Source organism: Schistocerca gregaria, chromosome 1 (genome assembly GCF_023897955.1).
Source record: "Schistocerca gregaria isolate iqSchGreg1 chromosome 1, iqSchGreg1.2, whole genome shotgun sequence".
Lineage (NCBI taxonomy): Eukaryota > Metazoa > Arthropoda > Insecta > Orthoptera > Acrididae > Schistocerca > Schistocerca gregaria.
The window spans coordinates 727258854-727281983 of NC_064920.1; the positions used below are offsets into that span (position 1 = coordinate 727258854).

General features: G+C 38.3%; 1 protein-coding gene across 7 annotated transcripts in view; it reads left to right on the forward strand.

Annotated features, from left to right (window-relative positions):
- Window positions 1-23130, forward strand: part of LOC126266816 (uncharacterized) — a 342237-nt gene that overhangs the window by 204026 nt on the left and 115081 nt on the right. For all 7 annotated transcript variants that reach the window (XM_049971388.1, XM_049971423.1, XM_049971406.1 and 4 more), the window contains 5 exons: window positions 3972-4166; window positions 5523-5669; window positions 16457-16604; window positions 17262-17534; window positions 21024-21212. In XM_049971388.1, the coding sequence (XP_049827345.1) occupies window positions 3972-4166; window positions 5523-5669; window positions 16457-16604; window positions 17262-17534; window positions 21024-21212 (952 nt within the window). The remainder of the gene's footprint in view (window positions 1-3971; window positions 4167-5522; window positions 5670-16456; window positions 16605-17261; window positions 17535-21023; window positions 21213-23130) is intronic.

Genomic DNA, 23130 nt, shown 5'->3' on the forward strand with positions numbered 1-23130 from the left:
TCAGTATTGCCTCATGTGTTCCAACATTTCTGCGGACTCCAAACTGAAAACTGATCTTCCCAGAGGTCGGCTTCTACCAGTTTTTCCATTCGTCTGTAAAGAATTTGCGTTAGTATTTTGCAGCAGTGACTTATTAAACTGATAGTTCGGTGATTTTCACATCTGTCAACACCTGCTTTCTTTGGGATTGGAATTATTATATTCTTCTTGAAGTCTAAGGGTATTTCACCTGTCTCATACATCTTGCTCACCAGATAGTAGAGTTTTGTCAGGACTGGCTCTCCCAAGGCCATCTGTAGTTCTAATGGAATGTTGTCTACTCCGGGGGCCTTGTTTCGACTCAGGTCTTTCAGTGCTCTGTCAAACTCTTCACGCAGTATTGTATCTCCCATTTCATCTTCATCTACATCCTCTTCCATTTCCATAATATTGTTCTCAAGTACATCGCCCTTGTATAGACCCTCTATATACTCCTTCCACCATTCTGCTTTCCCTTCTTTGCTTAGAACTGGGTTTCCATCAGAGCTTTTGATGTTCATGCAAGTGGTTCTCTTATCTCCAAAAGTGTCTTTAATTTTCCTGTAGGCAGTATCTATCTTACCCCTAGTGCTACTTGCTTCTACATCCTTACATTTGTCCTCTAGCCATCGCTGCTTAGCTATTTTGCACTTCATGTCGATCTCATTTTTGAGACGTTTGTATTCCTTTTTGCCTGCTTCATTTACTGCATTTTATATTTTCTCCTTAGGCCTTCTATAATTGTGCGTAAAAATGACAGTGATCTGCTGTTTCACTGGCCCACAAGGCGCCATCTCCTTGACTGTATGTGGGCACAAATTGTATTGTCTAAACAGCTATCAACTTATTTGGCATCACACCCCGAAAACTTTTAATAAAAATAGCCAGTTGTGGATTTCTCTTATCGGAGTGAACATATGAAATTGTGTATATTTTAGAAGACTCTCCTTAATAAGTATAGAGGATAAACCATTAGCCACCGCACATCACAAAGTGGTTGACTTGCTGGTGGTTACATCTGTTTACATCACGTGTCGCGATGAAACAGTGTACGTTTCAGTGGGTCGAATAGCAGCAAGCATTGCATGTTTGACGTGTCTTAATTTTATTTACTTCAGTCCTGTCATCATGCCATTGTGATGATTTAAGTATCATTTACTTCGTTAGATTCGGTCTGTCCTCACAAAGTGTCATTAGTAGTGTGTTGCATTACTATAGCTAGTTCTTTCCGTAAGCACTCTCTAAACTGATCATCCTTTTGATTTAACCAGTGAAGGAAGTTAAGCATGATATTTGTACTCTTTCCTTTGGACTTTCCTGTCTTTCTTACTCAACGGCAAGATTCTATACAGTTCCAACAAGGAGCTAAATGGTTCCTTCTAAAGCTCCCTGAGCTATTTATATTTGATCAACATGTCTAGAGAGTTTAGTGACAACCTCTGGCAAATGCTTTCTTAAGTTCAGAAATTTTCATCCTCATGCTCTGATAATTGTTTTTTTAACTGAGAATTAAGTCTTGTTTCTAGTTCAGTTGCTACTTGTTCAAAATTTGTGTACCCATTGGAACTCAACTGTGCAGTTACTTTAGTATGCATTTCAGAGGAAGTACACTCAAGGTTCGTGTTCATTTGTATCATTTGCTTTTTAGCAACACTAAATTCAAGCATAGCATCACTTTAAAAAATTTACAAAGCTCGGTAAATGATCCAGGTAAAGGGTAGGACCTGCTTCCGTGGACTCTACCAGTAGTTCAGTTCTGCTTATCACGGAATTCACCTTTTCCATTCAGAGACCTCATATTTCTTGTTCATCTGCTAACAATTCCACATCGCTGCTCTCAACAAAAACTATTTCTTTAGGCCTTCTGACGTTCACATATTTATTTGATTCAAAATAATTTTTAGATACTTGTGAAAATGGCTAAATACCTTTGCTATTATGCTAAAGTCAATTCTGGCAGTTATTTCATTGAAATTAGTAGTAGCACACGACTTACAATTAAACAGTCAACTAAAGCTGTTGAAAGATACGTGCTAAAATTTTGTTATCGCATCAACCATAATCTCGACTGAAAATTCCTGTACTCTCTTTACATTAAAATTTTGAAAAATATCCTGTACTCTCTTTACATTAAAATTTTGAAAAATATCCCGTGCCTCTGTGGTGCGTGTTCCATTAAATACCATTCCACATCCATACAAAACACACATTGATAAGTGATAGAACAGTAATCCCTTTGCCTTTCATTGTTAGTGCCACATATAAATGCATAATTCATTATTTCAAGAAATTTGAAAAAGTTTCCTGTTATCTTCATGATAAATTTGATCAATATTCTCTCTCTTTTTATTTAATATTTTCAGAATAATCTCTCCCCTTCAGCTCTTGACCATTAAAAAAGAACATAAGTTTTTGAGTACACAGTAATAAAGGACATGAAATTACATACATACATACATACATACATACATACATACATAAGGTTTAATTCAGTACGTCGTGTCAGGGTCACTAGTGTAATATGACCTGCTACTACTATTAATGAATAAGTAGACCCCACCTCCCTTACTTAATAGTTACTGTAGAATGTACAGACCATGTTAAAGGGAAAAAATCAAATTAATCTTTGCCTTCACTACAAGTCTAATTGCAATGGCTATAGCAGATATTCCTTCTTTTAAATCAAATACTTTAAATATCAAGGGGGTTTTTATTCAGCTTTCATGTAATTAGAAAATACCAGCTAGGTTGACAGTCTTTATGGAATCAATCTATTTAATAATTGTGTGACCATGTGATTATTGAACAGTATTATTTACATGAAAATCTCGTTTAGTGCAATATTTGGATATCATCGCTTAGTTCTGTTGGTTCAGTTTTTAAAGTGTTAGAGAATAAACTGGAACCAAATGGCACTCAACATTATCAGGTGAAATGAATCAATTCCATTTTAGGGAAGGCAATATTTAACATTACCTGATGATTTTTTTCATTAATTTCTATGAAAGGTAATTTTGAATAAGTTTTTTGGCACATTCTTGGAGTGGATTGTTATTCAGTTAAGAGAAAATTACGTATAACTCCCGTTTCACCGGGGTGACATCCAGTGTAACAATAACATATGAAAAACAGACATTACACCATTTATCTACCAAAAAGACAACAATATACTTTCTTTATTATGAGTTACAAAATTGTTGTTCTTAGACTTCCTAATCTTAGAATGTTTCTGCTTTTACTTTTCATTGTAGCGTGATGACAGAATGAAACCGTAGTGTGTTATGTTATTTGGGGCTTTCAAAAAAATAAATAAATTAAATAAATAATAACATTTCAAATCTTATTTTGCTATTCTTAAACCAAGTGTTAGTGATGATTAACTTATGCTGTGTGCAAAGTTCTACCAGGTGGCTGTTTCTTTCATTCCTTTCTCCCAGTTCATATTTCGCCTGTTATTTTTCTGTCTTTTTCTTTTCCTCCTATTGACTAATAGTCACCCATCACAATTAAATTTTCCTCTCCTTTAACTGTCTGAATAATTTCTTTTATATTATTACTATACAATTTTTTAAATATCTTCTTCATCTGCAGTGCTAGTTGGTCTATAAACTTTGGATATATTGTGGTCAGTGTCAGTTTCTTATTTGACTTGGCTACGATAATGTGTTCACTATGGTGTTCATAGCAGCTTATTCCTATATTCTTATTCATAATGAGATCTAACCCAGTATTACCCTTACATGATTTTGTATTTATAGCACTGTACCTCCTTCACAAAAAGTTCATCTCATCTTGCCACCGAACTTCGCTAATTCCCACTATATTTAACTTTGATCTCTCCAGTTCCCTGTACGATATGGTATGGTATATAAAAATGACGTGGGTTAAGTGAACGCATACTGTTTGTATTCTGTACCTTGTATTTCCGTTATTTTTAATTGCTGCTATTACAGGTGGGGTCCCAAATCAAGAAGTTCTAGTCCCAAAAACGAAAGAAAATCAACAGAAAGAAAATTAGACTCTGAAAGTCTGATAAGTTCCAAGAGTCCAAAAAAGTCTCCTCCGACTACTAGAAGTATTTCACCGCCTGCAAAAAATACCTCTGAAAGTGTAAAAAGATCGCCAAGTCCAAGGAGGTCTGTGTCGAGGTAATATTATGTAGAATATATGAGAGTGTAATTTTCCATAACATGTTTTATCGTCAACATTAAAACTTTAGAACAGATGTATACTTGTTCCTACAATGGAGCAGCGGGAATAATAGTAGGTATAGTAGTAACAGATTTTCTGTGATATAAAACCAGTCATAAAATTGAGGGAACCTTTTAGAAACTTTTAGAAACTAGAAAAGCAAGTATCAACACAAATGGAGAATCTTTTTATATTGGCTACATTTTTGAATTAGTGGCTATCATTATAACCAGAAATCCTGTATTTGTGACAAAGGATAATTCTCGCCAAAATTAAGAGGGGTACATGATAAAGTAGCACTTTGTTGATGGCTTATTCTGCTATTGCTTCAGCTTTTATATTGGAGGATTGGATTCAAATTGCAGCCCTATTTCCCTGAATAAATGCAAAAATCGTTCCTTTGAAAAGGGCATGGCCGATTTCCCCACCCCCATCCTTTTCCACTCTAGAGTTGTGGTCCATATCTAGTGGCATTCTTGGTAATGAGATATTGAGCTTTAGTGTTCCTGTCTATCTTCCAACTGCAGTTCATTGTGGCATGGATCAGACAAGAGGTGATGTCAAATGATCCCGGCCACAACAATCCATGAAGGTTGCTCAGATTTTGTGGGTGTTTGATTGCTCTTTATATTTCTTTTTGATATAGTCACTATTTTAAAACCAGTGGAATGCATACATTGTCATGTTGTAAACCAAAGCTAATAATGCAGACAACAAATTTTGTTTGTTCAGCATTTGGAGATGGTTGTTCTGATTCATGATACTTATCACTTTAAGCTAAGGATCCATTTCCATCTAATTAGAATATTATTGGATATTATGCAACCTGTTGTTTCATCCTTTTATGCATTGAAAGGTTGCATAATACACAAGAGCTACAGGATACCACACTTCATTCTCAAAGAAGCAATAATATGATTCTTATGACTATATAACGTACTTTTGATACTTCTTGGTCCCATGAAGTGTACTTGTCGCAAAGTGTTTTGAGATATTTTTTTCAAAATGGCCCCTGAAGAACCAACAATGGGATTCGGCATTGAGGGTGTTTGTAGACACAAGCTTTGATATGCATAGATGGTTCCAGTCAGTCATAGTAATCTTTTGGTCGCAAATCTGAAATGAATTTCTTGTAAACCAAGAAGTTGAAGCCTGCTAGTTAACCATATGGAAATTTACTTCCAGGGCTCTCTCTATTTTGACTTTCATCAGGAAACATATGTACTTACGTTATTTGATGTATTTACTCACTGTTGAAGATTTGCTTGTAAAGTGTTTTAATGTTAATCAACAGAAATTGTTTTTTATTCCAGGCAGAGCTCTAGTCCCATCAGAAGAATTTCATCAAGTCCAGTTACACAACAGCCTACTGTATGTCCTACGAACATTTCACCAAGTTCAGAGCCTGTTGGAAACCCAGAAACAAATTCTGTATGCCTGTCAAAGTCCTCAAGGCCAAGGTGTTTATCGAGATTTCAATCTTGAACTTAATTTTTTTTTATTTGTATTTATTTATTTATTTATTTATTTATTTATTTTAATCAGATATCTCTCCATGGTGAACATTGTTCCACAGAATTTCTATATGTTGGGATAGAAAAGACTGAAAAATCTACAAATTGATTAGTAAATAATTTAATTAAACATTAGTGGATTATTTAAATATAGTAAGACGAATGGAAAAACTGGTAGATGCGGACCTCGGGGAGGATCAGTTTGGATTCCGTAGAAATGTTGGAACCTGTCAGTATTGCCTCACCTTACGACTTACCTTAGAAGAAAGATTAAGAAAAGGCAAACCTACGTTTCTAGCATTTGTAGACTTGGAAAAAGCTTTTGACAATGTTGACTGGAATACTCTCTTTCAAATTCTGAAGGTGGCAGGAGTAAAATACAGGGAGCGAAAGGCTATTTACAATTTGTACAGAAACCAGACGGCAGGGGCATGAAAGGGAAGCAGTGGTTGGGAAAGGAGTGAGACAGGGTTGTAGCCTCTCCCCAATGTTATTCAATCTGTATATTGAGCAAGCAGTAAAGGAAACAAAAGAAAAATTCGGAGTAGGTATTAAAATTCATGGAGAAGAACTAAATACTTTGAGGTTCGCCGATGACATTGTAATTCTGTCAGAGACAGCAAAGGACTTGAAAGAGCAGCTGAATGGAATGGACAGTGTCTTGAAAGGAGGATATAAGATGAACATCAACAAAAGCAAAACGAGGATAATGGAATGTAGTCAAATTAAATTGGGTGATGCTGAGGGAATTAGATTAGGAAATGAGACACTTAAAGTAGTAAAGGAGTTCTGCTATTTAGGAAGTAAAATAACTGATGATGGTCAAAGTAGAGAGGATATAAAATGTAGACTGGCAATGGCAAGGAAAGCGTTTCTGAAGAAGAGAAATTTGTTAACATCGAGTATAGATTTAAGTGTCAGGAAGTCATTTCTGAAAGTATTTGTATGGAGTGTAGCCATGTATGGGAGTGAATCATGAACGATAAATAGTTTGGACAAGAAGAGAATAGAAGCTTTCGAAATGTGGTGCTACAGGAAAATGCTGAAGATTAGATGGGTAGATGACATAACTAATGAGGAAGTATTGAATCGGATTGGGGAGAAGAGTAGTTTGTGGCACAACTTGACCAGAAGAAGGGATCGATTGGTAGGACATGTTCTGGGGCATCAAGGGATCACCAATTTCGTATTGGAGGGCAGCGTGGAGGGTAAAAATCGTAGAGGGAGACCAAGAGATGAATACACTAAGCAGATTCAGAAGGATGTAGGTTGCAGTAAGTACTGGGAGATGAAGAAGCTAGCACGAGGACAGCGTAGCATGGAGAGCTGCATCAAACCAGTCTCAGAACTGAAGACAACAACAACAGTAAGGTGAAACTCCTAAGTGGAGTATAAATAAAGGAGGGAATAAAGATAACAAATCCCGTTATTGTTGAAGTGTTAAGCAGTCAGAAAGCATATAAACAAGACTGTCAACATTGCTGAGCTTTCAGAGAAGAACAGACAACAGATACACCTGTGTGACGACCGTTTCCCTGCTGCCTATACTGCAACACAGGTAGGGGCAGATATACAGAGTGGCACTATGGCATGGAGTTAGTGGAGTAATGGTTTGTGAAGGGGAGACGGAACAGAGGAAGAGGGAGGCTGAGGAGAAGAGGACATGAAGGGGTCTGAGTAAGATGGGGTAGTGGAGGTTGATCACAGGATGATTTACAGGATCAAACCGTGTGTTTCAAAAAGTATTCCCATCTACATCATTGAGAGAAGCTGGTGTGTGAGCAGGTTCCATATGGTATGGTCGTGAAGCAACCAGTAAAATTGAGTGTCGCTCATTCAGTTGGATGCCTGGTCTGTTGTAAGGCTTGAAAAATTCACTGCAGAAGTTACAGTAGAGCCACATAATTATAGTTGGTTTCACAGCTGGCCCTTCCACTGACAGGGTAGGATATGCCTGTGACAGGACTGGAGTAGGGTAGCTGCATTGGATAGATCCTGTACCTCCACAGGAGCACAACCCATGTGGCAAGGGTTGGGTGCAGGTGTGGCATAAGGGGCATGTGTGGATGTGGCAAATAAAAACTTTGTACACAAAGTTTGAGGGATTAAGCCTCCTTTATGGGTGCCACCTATTCTTTCACAGTGAACTTCTGATTCTCAGATAGCACTAATCCCTGTCCCCCCCCCCCCCCCCCCCCCAAACTTGATACAGAAACAAATCTCTTGTTCTTAGACATCTGTGCAGCACCCAGCTCAAAATATTGCCTCTATGCAACCCAAACTGCTGACACACTCTCTCTTGTATTGGAAGCGTTACCCTCCGGCATCTGGATTACTGTTCCAGCCACTGTTCTCAAATATTTTCCATTACACTTAAAGCTTACTCTCACTTCAGAGTACTACCGCCCAACAATACCAATCCTTCCCCCACAAAACCCTCTTATCTACCCTTCATAGTGCCCAGGCCCTACCTTGCTGACCTTTTCCATCAGCCAATTTGCCCAAAACTTGCTCTCACCATCTCACAAAATCCAGAACCGAAATAAAAGCAAAACACTGTTGTCAGCCTATCTACTAAAAATCTAAATTCATAAAAATTTCAGTTTACCCAAAGACCTAACTTTCAGCCCCATACCCAAATTTAATCATGCAGATTTTCTCAAGGACCTACTAATTTTCTCCAAATCCCTGCAGTGGAAACACTTTCTTGCCACCAACCAAGGCCAACCTAACTCCAACATTGAATTTGTCCACTCCAAGATAACACTATTCAACCATGACCCTCCCCCACTCCCATCTCATCATCCCTGGTTACCTGGCAGGAATTCCACAACTCCAACTTGGCCCCCCCTCCTTTCCTATGTTACTTCCCAATAACACAAACCTCTCAACACAGGAGATAACAGGCACCCACAAACATAAGACTGATCTCAGTTAGATTCCCAAATTACCTTAGATTACCAAATTACCTGGTTGACATTCATTGATGATATCCTAATGATCTAGCCCCAGGCCCATTACACACTGTTCTCATTCCTCTACAGAGTCAGCACTGTCCCTCCCACCCACTTAACCTGGTCCTACTCAGACCAGCATGGCATCTTTCTGGATGTTAACTTCTAAATATCCACTGGCTCCATATAAATATCTGTCAATATCAGTCCCAATGACTATCAGGAGTACCTGCATTTTAATATTTTCCATCCCTTCCACACTAAAAAGTTACTCCTACACTGTCTGGCTACCCATGGTTGCCCAATCTTCATGCCTGGAAATAAGGAAAACCTTACCCACGAACATTCCCACCCTTACCTATGTGCTATTCTGCCATTCATCCTGTCTACGAAATATCAGTCCATCCTTATACCACACCATCTTACAGCCATTGCATCCAACTCTGGTCTGCCACAGGCAAATCCAATTCAGTGAGAGTGAGGGGTACCTCTGAAAATTGCTCCATCACATACCATCCCTGCAGCAACTTCTACACAGCATTGTATGTGAGTGTGACCATCAACCAGTTGTTGATCCAAATAGACAACCCAGTAATAGAATAGGCTTCATTGTCTGCTTCACATTCCATGCCATCTGGATCCTTACCTCCAATACTAACATATCAGACTTAAATAGATGGGAATTGTCCTTGCAACACATAATTTGATCCTGTAAGTCTACTGGACTCAATCTTCACTAGCCTCTGTCCCAAACCTGTCTCCACCCCATCTTGCAAGACCCCAAATTCACTCATCCTGCACTCAACCCTCTCCTGTACAGTCTCCTTCAATGTATTCCGTATCTTCCTCTCCCATTCCAATCCTCCATATACTTGTGCACTGCACACAACTCCCCCCTGTCCCCACCAGAACAAGTTCACCTGTGCATTATCTTACCCTGTGCACTTGTTGCCTCTCCCTCCAAGCCATCAGGCAGCATCCCCCAATACTCCTTCCTTCTCCTTGTGTTTAATATATTACAGTTACATATAATTTGTTATGTTAATGGTGAATTTCCAGTACATCTTACAATTTCTTGATTATATATAATTACTATGAACAACACACTTTATTATTCTAATGCTGGGGATGTTAATAATTGGCAATCATTTGTCACTTGTGTAAGGTTTATGGAGTTCATCATTGGAATTAAATAACTAACTGGACAAGAGATTAACATCGTAGACATGTAACCAATTACAAAATTATGCAAACCGTTTCTTCTTCTGGTAGCAGTTGCTGGTGTGCACCTGTGAAATCAGTCGATTATTGCAGTTACTGTGGCTTGGTGCCTTCATATATTGTGATAGTAGGCTGTTGATAAATGTTTGTGACACTTGTTGGTAGAAAAATTCCCAGTTTGATGATTACCTTGTAAAGTTCAACCTGCTGACCAGAAGGTGCTTTAGCTCTGCTACTTATGAGGGATGATCTTCGCAATGTGGAGAGGTTAAAACTTTGTTTTTGTGAAGATGTGCATGATAGCTCCTGTGTCCATTTTGCATTGGTTGGTTGGTTTGTGGGATTAAAGGGACCAGACTGCTATGGTCTTCGATCCCTTCACTTTGCATTCTTAAGATTTATATCATCCTCAGAGTTTTAACTGTGAGTACTGTGTTCTTTCAGGAATGCATTGTTGAATCTGTGCAAAGTGTAACGTTTTGTCATCTGAGAGGTTACTGACAATTGGTATGAATTATCAGAAATGCTTCTTTAGTTGTAGTGGCTATGATGTCTGTGGAATTTGATATACTGATAAATTAGTTCTTATACATTGATGAGGTAATGGTATGTTTTAAAGTTCCAGGATTGATATTCTAGTTTTTTAAGGGCACCCTGCAAATTTGTTGTCAGAATATCATTAATATTATGCAAGACTGTTTTGCTGCTAGAACCTCAGCCTTAAAGCAACTCTTTTCAGGTGGAAACTTGTACATAGCTCAGGTTTCCATAGTAGGACAGAAGTATACAAGTCCTGTTCTTTACATGAGTGATAGATATCTGTCAGTGTACTTTGTGATAGTTGTCAGGCACTCCATCAAGATGTGCTATGTGATATTTAGTTTCTTGATGATGTTAATGAAGAAGTGTCTAGACTGATACCTTACATATGGTTTCTAGTTGACAGTTTCATACTCGGATCTGAAAATCTGAGGTGTCACATTGTTCAGTATGAGTGGACTGATACATCGTAGTTGACTGTAATCAAAAGCTAATAAAATTAGTAAAAAACCGTCTTGTCAAATGCTTGGTTATTAAAAATATGACTGGTGTCGACCTCTTAGTAGTAGATTCTCTGCAGATAATGCACGGTCCAGCTGATGGTAGTGATGCTTGGAACAGCTGTGCTGACCCACGTCACAAAACGTTTGCAGCTGGGGTTAGCACAGCTATTCCAAGCATCATCATCATCGTTGGACAGGTAGTGCATTATCTGAAGATAGCCTACTGCAAGATGCCGAAACCATTTGTGTTTGTAATAAAAAACTGTGCAGTCAAGGTTGTATTTTACTAATTTTACTTACGTGACAGATCACTGTTAAACTCCAATAATGTTATCTAAAATTATGGAGGCTTTTCTTTGCCACACAGTGTATCCAAGGCCCTGATAATTTCTTCGAATAATCAAATTCTTTGCTTCTCTGCGAAGTATAAATTTTTGAGCTAATAGAAGCCTATGAATTTTCAACAGCATGAGCAGTTGTCTTTACTTCTTCCTTGATGTGCTGTGTGAAAAATTTTAGTGGATGTAGTACTCGTGAAGTTTGTGAAAATGCTTTGTGAGTTATCTTTTTCAGTACATGTGTATATCTCAAAAATATGTCAATAAAATAGAAAGAAACTTCCACATGGGAAAATATATTAAAAACAAAGATTCCAAGACTTACCAAGCAGGAAAGCACCGGTAGACAGGCACAATAAAATAACACACAAACACACACACACAAAATTACGAGCTTTCGCAACCAGCGGTTGCTTCGTCAGGAAAGAGGAAAGGAAAAGGACAGATGAAAGGATGTGGGATTTAAGAGAGAGGGTAAGGAGTCATTCTAATCCCGGGAGCGGAAAAAAGGATAGGTATATACTGACACACACACACATACACACGTATCCCAATCCACATATCCACACATGTGTGGGGATTGGAATGGCTCCTTAACCTCTCCCTTAAAACCCACATCCTTTCATCTTTCCTTTTCCTTCCCTCTTTTTCTGACGAAGCAACCGCCAGTTGCGAAAGTTCGTAATTTTGTGTGTGTGTTTGTGTGTTATTTTATTGTGCTTGTCTGCCGGCGCTTTCCCGCTTGGTAAGTCTTGGAATCTTTGTTTTCAAAAATATGTCACTATAAAATAATATTAAAAACTTAAAATCTATGAGTAGACACTTCTCAACGTCAGAATTATTTACTTATAACTTGTTCTTTGCAAAAGAAGTGGATTCCATAGTTCTGTTACAAAGTTCTTCAGAAATTCTTCACTGCGATAGGCGCAATTGTTTTGTATCCTTATGAATTGTGATGTCATGCATAATTGCTTCTCCTTTGAATACAGTATTGACAAACAAACCTTCAGTAAGCCTTGGGCAACCACGTAGCACCATCATACACCAACTTATTCATAGGCTACAGAGGAACAATTCATACTACAGAGAATTGCAAATCTCTCACCCGGTTGAGATTTGTTAACGACATCTTCGTGTTCTGGATACAGGGTGAGGACATGCTATCCACATTCCTCCAGAACCTCAGCACCTTCTCTCCCATTCCCTTCACCCGGTCCTCCTGAGTGCAAGAAGTCACCTTCCTTGACGATGACAGTCACCTCACAATGGCTCTGTCAGGACATTCATCTATATCAGACCTACCAGCCAGGAAAAATACCTCAATTTTTAAAGCTGCTACCCTATCCTGTTCCTGCATTTGCAGTGACAAGCAATCCCTCTCCAAATTTGCAGATGATATTGCTGAGGCCTGTGTTGACTGAAAGTACCCTTCCCACCTTATCCAGAAACAGATCTCCCATGCCTTGTTTCTGTAGTCACCCACCGTTCTTCACATACCAACTGATCAGTCACAAAGCAGTGCCCTCTTAATGACTGTCAGTACCACTCACGACTGGAGCAACTGAATCATGTTCTCCACCCAGGTTTCGACTACTTCTCGTCACGTACAGAAATGAAAAACATACTCACCACTATCCTTTCCATCCCTCCCACTGTTGTAGTCTACCACCCACCCACCAGCCTACTCAGCATCCTTGTGTGTCCCTATTCTACCCGTGCTAGTGACATCTTGCCCCATTGCTCATGTCCCTATAAAAGACATAGAGAGCAAAACGTGTCCCATATGTCTGGACACTACCACCCACTGCAGTCCTGTCACAGGCATTTTCTACAGTATCAAAGGCAAGGCCATCTGCAAAAGCAGCCAAGTAGCCTACCAACTTAGCTGCAGCCACTGTGCGGCATTATATTTGCGCATGACAACTGACAAGCTTTCTTTCTATCAAACTGTGGCCAAAAGACAGCTGCACCACCTCATTGCCGAGTGTGTCATGCGGCACAGTATGATTGACTTCAGTGACTGCTTCACAGACCATGCTACGTGAATTCTTCCCCCCAACATCAGCTTTTCTGAATTGCCCTGGAGGGAACTCTCCCTGCAACATATCCTTTGTTCCTGTAATCATCCTTGTCTCAACCTTACTAATCCTTGTTTGTCACATGCTTCTATCCCCTTTCCTGCTTCCACTCCAGCCTTACACTCATTTTCTATGCCCCCAATACACCTGCTATAATCCTTTCCCATTCTCTGCTTATCCCCTTCCCCACCACAGCCTCCCAGTGCTGCATCTATGGGATTGCTATCCTGTCATTGCTGCCACCATGCAGTCTCCATGGTCACTCGGGTAGCACTACTGCATCTTCTCCCACACTTACCCAGCCATCCCTTGCTCTCTCTCTCTCTCTCTCTCTCTCTCTCTCTCTCTCTCTCTCTCTCTCTCTCTCTCTCTCTCTCTGTTGTACCTTTCTGTATCCTTGCTACCCACCCAAGCCAAGAATGGTATTGTCCCAGTGCCCAAAGACGACAGTGACTGTGTGTTTATAAATGTGTGTACATATGTTTCTTCATCTGATAATGGACTGTGTCTGATAGCTACACCTATTTGGGGAGTAGCAATCTGTTCTAAAATTTCCGCTCCCGGGATTGGAATGGCTCCTTACCCTCTCCCTTAAAATCCACATCCTTTCATCTTTCCTTCTCCTTCCCTCTTTCCTGATGAAGCAACCGCCGGTTGCGAAAGCTCGTAATTTTGTGTGTGTGTTCGTGTGTTATTTTATTGTGCCTGTCTACCGGCAATGTAATCATTTAACTCTAATTGTGTGTGGCAGTGTTATACTCTTACACCAAGTAGCAGATGCCTAAAATACATTAAATGTTGTGTCCAACAGACCAAATGAGAAAAATATTCTAGACTTATTATGAATGTTTCAAAATGGTTGGCAATGTGATGCAGTAAATAAGATGGGTGACATATATTTAGTGAAGCAATATGGAATGTCATTTTTTTTATTATTATAAGTCTGATGTGTAAAGTTTATTTTAAATTCTGTATACTTACATTTAGATGTATAATTTTTTAATATACATTGGTCTGTAAAACTTAAGGACAAGAGTAACTTAAACGTGATACGTCACTCTAACATAGATCTATGAAACTTGAACCATACATAGGACATGTTACAGATAACTGAAAGAAATACACAATGAGATAAATGGATAGTACTTACACTGAAGTCACCATTATTTATAATGGTCCACGGGATGTTACAAAAGATGGGATATGGTTCTTAACACTTGGGAGACAAACACTGAGCATAGATTGGGCCGTATCTTTTTGTTACAAAGACCACCCTGGAGTATAGGTTGGGTCACGATTTTCTCAATGCATGAGCATCTGTCTCTTGAATATTCGATTCACAGCATACGAGAACAGTTCACAAACGTCTCGCTACCTGTCCCTTGACTGGTACTGCCTTCTATTGTCAATGTCTAGAATTATTTCTAAAGAAACATTAGCGAATATAACAGTTGCTGTCGTGAATTGTTGAGATAATATGATTACACTGACTTAATTTCGTACATGTATTCATTAGGTTTCACAAATTTTTTTTTATTTTTTTTATTTTATTTTTTTTATTTTATTTTTTTTTATTCTGCTGCAAATCCACTTCTGTTGAATGAGCAAGAAATATTGGAAACATGGAAACATCTTTTTCTTGGGAGGGTAACTATATTTTCTTAGCACATGCAATTCTTATCACTAACATAAATGCCAGTAACACTTTAAATAATGGCATCAATGGTTGGTTTCATAGACCCAATATCCTTATAAGCGGCTGGTCTCCAAAGTGTTAATAGGATGCACAATCACCACGGCCAGCAATGCATGCTCTGTACTGCACTACTGTACTAGCCACAAACTGCCATTTCTCCACCAGTGCAGTCGACAACTGCTGCATGGTCATTGGTGAATGTGGATTTGCTGCAGTAAGTATACCCACAGCAACACACTTGTGCTCGGTGGGATTTAAGTCACGGGAATGGGCAGGCTAATCCTTTTGCTGAATATCCTGTCATTCCAAGAGCTGCTCCACCTGTGCTACTCAATGTGGTCACACGCAGTCATCCGTAAAAGTTAAGTCAGGACTGAATTCACCCTGAAAAGACACACATGGGGGAGGAGTACAGTTGTCACAATAATGTTGACCAGTGAGTGTACCCTCTTCAGAAATTTGCCCTTGCAACATTATGCCTCTCCACACTGTAACGCCTGAATTACAGAAATGATCATATTGGACAATGTTCTTTGGTTTATATTATATTCCCACCTGTCACCATATGAGAGAATAGCCAGAATCACTACTCGGACTGAATCTGCTCTCACCTGAAAAGTTCACACACTTATCATTCCTCATTGGTACAGTCCCTATGCTCATGGCACCATCACAAATGGGACTGCTGCTGTGCAGGTGTCAGTGGGACACAAGTCCTGATTGTAGGACAAAGAGCCCAACACCATGCAGTTTCCATAGCACTGTGGAGTATGAGAATGCATGCCTTGCTGTCATGTTAAATGTGGCTGCAATTGCACCTGCTGTTTGATGTGGGTCCCTTCTTGCCTGTTATACAATTTAGCAGTCATCTGCTTCAGTAGTTGTCCATGTTTGACTACCTCCTCTCCTTCAGGCATCAATGCTTGTTGTTCGCAACACTCCCCGTGCTTGTGAAACAATGCTGTGAGTAAAACCAAACTTCTGGACTACAATCATCACATTTCAGCCTTCTTCCAGTTTACCAACAATTTTTTCCCCATGCGAAGTCATCCAAATGTTGTCTCCAGGCCATGTTATAATGAACAACAGCCACCACAGTGCACCGTAACCACTCAGTGATTGACACACGCTGTCTTTTCTGAATCCTTCAATTGCTTTGTGTTGTCGGGCTAGCCCGACACAATAGTCATACTTTTTGTGCACAACTGGAAAACCTCTGGCAAAATGCTCCCACACTTTGATTGACCACCACCATCACCACCACCACAACCAAGTAGTTCGTATGTTATATTACATTGCCTATCTTGACTTTGTTTTGCAGAGCACTGTAGTTTGTGCAATGTATTTTACATGTTATTGATTCAAGGGGTCTAAAAGAAAATATAACTGAAAATAATCCACAGCCCAGAGAAGAAGGTACCTCCTGCAGTCAAACCAAGGACCCCATCACCAACATCTGTTGATATGAAGACAAGCAATCCAGAACCAATGGATATCAGCCCAACGCCTGAGACGAAATTGCTGAAGGAAACTCCGCATCCAGTTCTTAATGTGAGTGATAAGCAACCTGAGATAAAATCATAACAACTTTTGCAATTACTGCAAATCTAATCAGAATTGAATTCATATTTTCAACAATAATCCACAGTTAATTGATGCTTCTTGTTTCTCTTATGCTCTGCAATGTTAGACGTGACACAGGTGTAACTAATTTCACAAAAAGACCAATATAGTTTTTCTGATAGAATGCAGAAGTCACCCACAAAGAAAGAGGAAAACTGTGACTTCTTAAAATTAAGACATTTATCCACATTGTATGGTTTGGTGATTATTAAAGTAATCTTAAGCAATAATTGATGGAAACTCATTTAGAGGAGGCTCAAAGCTGTTTGGATATCTCTCTTGAGAATTGAGGTATAAAACTTAAAATATGACTTAATCCTTTGAGCTCCCTGACGCCAGTCATCTTGATGATGCAGATGAATACTTGTTAAGTAATATCAATAATATGATGCATAAATTTGAAACAAAAGGAAAACTGATCTCATACCAATAGTTTTTCTCTTTAATTGAGGGAGCCCTATATGATCGTAAGCTTTTTAACATTCATACAACTGAATAATTCATATTGACAGGGTCAAATATAATTAAACTCACATGCTTATATTCTAAATACAAATACTCCTTCAATTTACTATGTTTTTGCAGGCTGACTTCACAAAGCTTCCACCTGTACCATCGCTAGTGATGCAACTGCCCCCAATATGGTCTCAGCCACCACCACCTGGCACTCTACCGGTGCTTGATACTCAGGTACTACCACCACCTCCTGGCACTCTACCAGTGCGTGGTACTCAACCACTACCGTATGGTGTGCAACAACTCCCAGCAGCCACTACTACACAGCATCCATTGCCACTTCAGAGTCAACAGCAGCAGCAGATGCACAACAGTTTCACATATTCACATCCACAAGTACAGGTAATGCTTGAGACTTAGAAGCAAGAATGTTGCCACTAAGCACTAATACGATTGTGGTTCTTTCCTATTTTCATGTCATTTGGAATCTGATAAAGAGACCAGAATCAACATTCGATTGTTCCTTGTAAGCAATGATTTCCACCATTGTATGAATTATTATATTCAAAGTTACAGAGTCTAATTTCAGAATTCTCCTTAATTCTCTGTACTGGTTGTTCTGTAGTAGTATTAACTCAGTATATGACACTGTTCTGGTGTTCAGTAAGTATTCCATTACAGTTTCTGTAATAATAGAACCTTTCCTACAGATGTTCATATGAGATTTGTTGGCCAGTTTATAAGGCTCTGTAGTAGAATGTAAAACCTAGTGATGCTGGATACTGTAATTAACATACAGAAGTAAAGTATAAAATTAATTCATAGCAGAAATGTTATCTGACACATGCGTAATAAGAGTTTGATTCTATACGTCTCGTGCATGCGTGCCACCCTCTGTGAGGCAGACCGCGAAGCCTTTGCGGTCCACAGTCTCTAATCACATGACGAGGCCCATACAATGGGCTTAAAGTGAATTTGCTACAGCTTGTTTAATAGAAGTGACAAAACCTTATGGTTATGCATCAAGTTTTATAAAGTTGACTTAGGACATGGCTTGTTTTAGGCAAACATTTAAATTATATTTTATGTAAGTACTACACATTGCATCCTGTAGGATGGCTATATCTAATATAATTTACTAGCACATTATAATATTAACTTTTTGCAGGTTCTGAAGAAGACGTTATTACTAACGTTGAAACCTAGGTAAACGATAAAGGTAACCTGCAACTGTAGGCTGTATATTCTTATATAAACAATATCAGTTGCTGTCTCTGCATAAAAATGGCAAAAATTTTGAAGTTCAGTAAGTCCTTTCCAAATCAGTACATGATAAATCTGTTCAAGAGCTGGTTGTAATAACATGAAAACATGTCAGTCTGGAAACACATTTTATCCAGTTTCTCTACTGCACTCATGTTTTTTTCTTATAGTGTGATATTTCTGTAGTTCTGAATCACCAGTACATCATTGATCATACTGTTTTATTGATCTAACTTCTTGTTTTAAAAGTTTACTTCCACCAAATGCACATATCACTCTGATATGTTCAGTGTTCAGACATCTTGGAACTATAAACTGCTAAAACGTACTAAGCTGTCTGTTGAATGGTCTCCAAATTGACTGTCGAAAATTTTTCTCTCTTGAATCAGATGGTCATTTGTTACTGACTGTGTTACTCACTTCTGGGATGTGATTTAACTAAAAAGCTCTCTCTGTACATGTTTCTCTAAAAAGCTCTCTCTGTACATGTTTCTTTGTGTGTAGGATGAGGGACCAGAGGTGGGGGAGGGGGGGGGGGGGGGCTGATCTTGAAGCATCAGTGGAAAAACAGGAGTGCTCATGCTAATGACTAGATTGATAAAGTGAAGGGAATGAATTGATGAATTGTAAATCTGTATCATGAATGTATCTTACTGAGCACAAGAATTGTATACATGTCCATGGTTGTTGTCAACCTGAGCAGCTCCTGCGAGACCTGTGTAAGGATTTTTACTAAGTGTGACACTGGCATCTTTGCTATGTTGTTGAATATAGCAAACTTGTTCTCTGTGTGCTTCTTAATTGGAGCAGGGCAGTTCTTATCCACAGTGAGTTGGTTTTTCTGCAATGCAAACGCTTTAAAAAAGCAGCTACTTAGCTGGCTGGCAGATGTCTTCTGCCATACTTGCTGCTCCACATGTGGCTTTGGCTCTGGTTACTTAGATGCTAGAATTTGAGGTATGTATAAAATTATTAAACAGGGCGACTACCTGGCTGCAACATGCATCTAGTTCTATGCACATAAAGTGCTTGGGAATCAGCAGTGAATCGAGTGTTAGATAATGTGTTTATAGTTTAATAGGAGTTGGTTTCCATTCACTGATAATTTTATTGATGAATGTCTCCACATTAATTACTTTAACAGACAAGACAGGTTTGGAAAATATTTCCTGCTTGTTAAATTCAAAGACTACTCACTGAATAATGCCTTAATGTAAGTCATATGAAAGCTGCTTAACTGTGCTTAATCACTGACTGGTTTGAGTGTATTTGTTACTTCCACCTTCATCCTATTTTTCTATAACAGAAGTATTATTAATAATGTTGCCTTTAGTTTTAGGATGAGCCAAGTGTATTATTTTTTCGACTTACAGTGCATATATTTCACAAACAATATCCACTTTACTATCAATAAAAAGATAAAATAGTTTTCAACTAAAGTATATTTGATAATTTTTAACTAGAGCATATCTTTAATGAGAGGTCTTACTAACAGCAGTACTGTAATTTTTCCCTTCAGTTTATATCAACTTCTTCTGAGGGAAAACACCGTCTGTTGTATTTTTAGCTAGACTTTGCTGTAGCAACTTTTTTCTCACTGCTGAACTTCCATGTTCACTATGTCCTTACAAATACCATTCACAGTGTAAAGGCATTGCACCTCCTGCAGTTATAGTACCTTGATAATGACAGGAGCATCATATCCTCGACAGTGCAAGCTACTACTGATGGGGATCACAGAGTGCATGGGTAACAGCACATATTTAGTGCTTCAGCAACTGGATGGATGAACTACACTACACTATGTAAGCAAGGGATTGTTCGTTACACTAGGAGAAAATAGTTCAGGAACTAGCCACGTTTAAGTGAAATAGGTCTAACAATATGAGCAGATGTTCGTTTATTGTTTCTTTCTCCTTGATGAAACTTTTTCATCGAAGTTAATTTATTAGATTAGTAAAAGGTGTGGGCAGTAATGGGATTTGTGAATTGTTAAGAATTCCATTTCATCCACTTATCAACAGAGTGGCAAATGTGCCTGTAGGAACATTACTTAAGTGCAAGATCATAGTTTTTGCACACCATTACTGGACACTTATGCTTCATCTTACTGTGTCCAGTAATGTTATGTAATAAGAGCTGCTAACTGTTTTACTCTTATCTAAATGTCAAATGATGATACTATGCAAACCTGAAAAAACAGTATGTTTTACTTTTCCCTGTGACAAAATAGCCTTTGCTCCTTTTTTGTGCTTTTTCATCCTCACTAATCGATTGTTGGCCTGCAGTTTTCTCTCTTCATGTAGTCATATAGCAATGATAGCAGCCCTAATTATGATTATGTTTCAACTTCTCTAAACACCATTTGAAATGTCTTCCCTTAAGTGTTTACTGTATTTACATAACATGTGACAACAGTAACATTGGATTGCTGCTGTCATACTTCATTTTGCATCTATTAGAAGGGTTTGTTCAAAACTACTAAAAAAATCAGACTTATCAGTACTTATGTAACAAAACAAAATTTTCTGCCACTCTGTATAGACCATACTGTTCATTAAAATGTGCACTGTTTTGTTGATTTTTTTACATTATTGTTGTCTTGCTAAATCTTGACTTCTGTTTCAGGGCATATATCAAAATGGGTCACCTGGTTTTATTTTACCTAACTATTCTCAGAATAACAATCAAAACAGTTATCAGCAGCAGCCTTTGTATGGTCAATCCAGACCTGCCATTGGATGTCAGACTTTTACAACATTTCCACAGGTTCCATCAAATTCTAGTAATCCAGTGGGTCATACTACTCAATTCCAGGTCAGTATACAACTTCATCTGGAGTTCCCTTACATTTGTTAAGAATTGTGTTGTTGTGGTGGTCTTCAGTTCAGAGACCGGTTTGATGCAGCTCTCCATGCTGCTCTATCCTGTGCAAGTGTCTTCAACTCCAAATAACCACTGCAACCTACATCCTTCTGGATTTGCCTAGTGTATTCAACTCCTGGTCTCCCTCTAAGATTTTTACCCTCCACGTTTTCTTACAATACTAAAGTGGTGATTTCTTGATGCCTCAGACTGTGTCCTACCAACCGATCTCTTCTTCTACTCAAGTTGTGCCACAAATTCCTCTTCTCCCCAATTCTATTCAGTACCTGCTCATTAGTTACGTGATCTGCCCATCTAATCTTCAGCATTCTTCTGTAGCACCACATTTCGAAAGCTTCTATTCTTTTCTTGTCTACACTGTTTATCATCCATATTTCACTTCTGTACAGGGCTACACTCCTTAGAAATACTTTCAGAAAAGACTTCTTGACACTTAGATCTATACTTGATGTTAACAAATTTCTCTTCTTCAGAAACACTTTCCTTGCTGTAGCAAGTCCACATTTGATGTATTTTTTAATTTGACCATCATCAGTTATTTTTCTCCCCAAATAGCAATACTCTTTTACTACTTTAAGTGTCTCTTTTCCCAATATAATTCCCTCTGCATCACCTGATTTAATTTGACTATGTTCCATTATCCTAGTTTTACTTTTGGTGATGTTCATCTTATACCCTCCTTTCAAGATACTGCCCTTCCAGGTCATTTGCTGTCTCTGACAGAATTACAATGTCGTCAGCAAACCTCAAAGTTTGTTAAGAATTACGACTTAAAAGAAACATGAAATTTACCAGTTGTAATTGGTGTCTACTATGTATTCCAGTAGATTTATGTTCATTTCAGTGACATGGACACATCAAAAATTAAATGTAAGGTAACTTTTTGTTCTTTAGTGATTCATCGTCATGTGTAAAGAACTGCAGGGATGATCACCTGTGTTTCATTATATACTGTTTTTGGACAATTCACTAGCTGTTTTATTGATGGTAGTTAATTCACATGATTGATTTCCACAGTATAGTTTCATTTTCAGGTGTGCTTTTGGAAGTCCAACTCAGCTGAAACACTGAAGCACATAAAATAATATAAAATGTATCCACATCAAAAATCAGTAGTGCTGCTGTAAGAATAACATATGCCAGTTCTTTTGTGTACCCATTATGAAGGCCAAAATGCAGTTGGGTCACTTTATGTACTTCAAAATTTCAGTTGAAATGGACAGTCACTAGTGCATCTGAAGATGATGTTGCATAATTTCAAAATCAATTGTGTGAATTAAAATTTAGTACCGTCTATAACACAACTGGATGGATTATCCAGTAACAGTACATTGGGACTTACTTTGCTTTGGGAAAGAGCTGTGGTTTTGTAAACCTGTTGTTTACAGCAGTAAAAGGGATAATGTGAAAGAACATGTAACAGTATCATACTGTCAAATTCATTGGCAAAGAAAAGTAATATATTGCAAAAATCAGAAGATTCCCATATACCATAGAATATCAGAGGAATATACATGTGACAGGAATACACTATAGAGTCACAAATAGAATTAATTAAAATAATGGGCTTTCTGTCAGTAAGAAAGGTAAATACACCAAGCACTGTATAGCTTCACAATTACCTTCCCATACCATATGTTCAGTGTCACATGAACACTCATGTGAAATAGGGGTTTGTTCATGATCCATTTAAAGTATTTTCTTCATTGCCCTATTTCAACAGACACATGTTCACTGTGTCAGTCATCAGCAACGTTGTCTCAATGCCTTCATTTCCAGCATAACTACTACAAAAGATTTTCAGTTTATTGATCATTAAGACACAATTTCTACATAGTGAATATTGAAG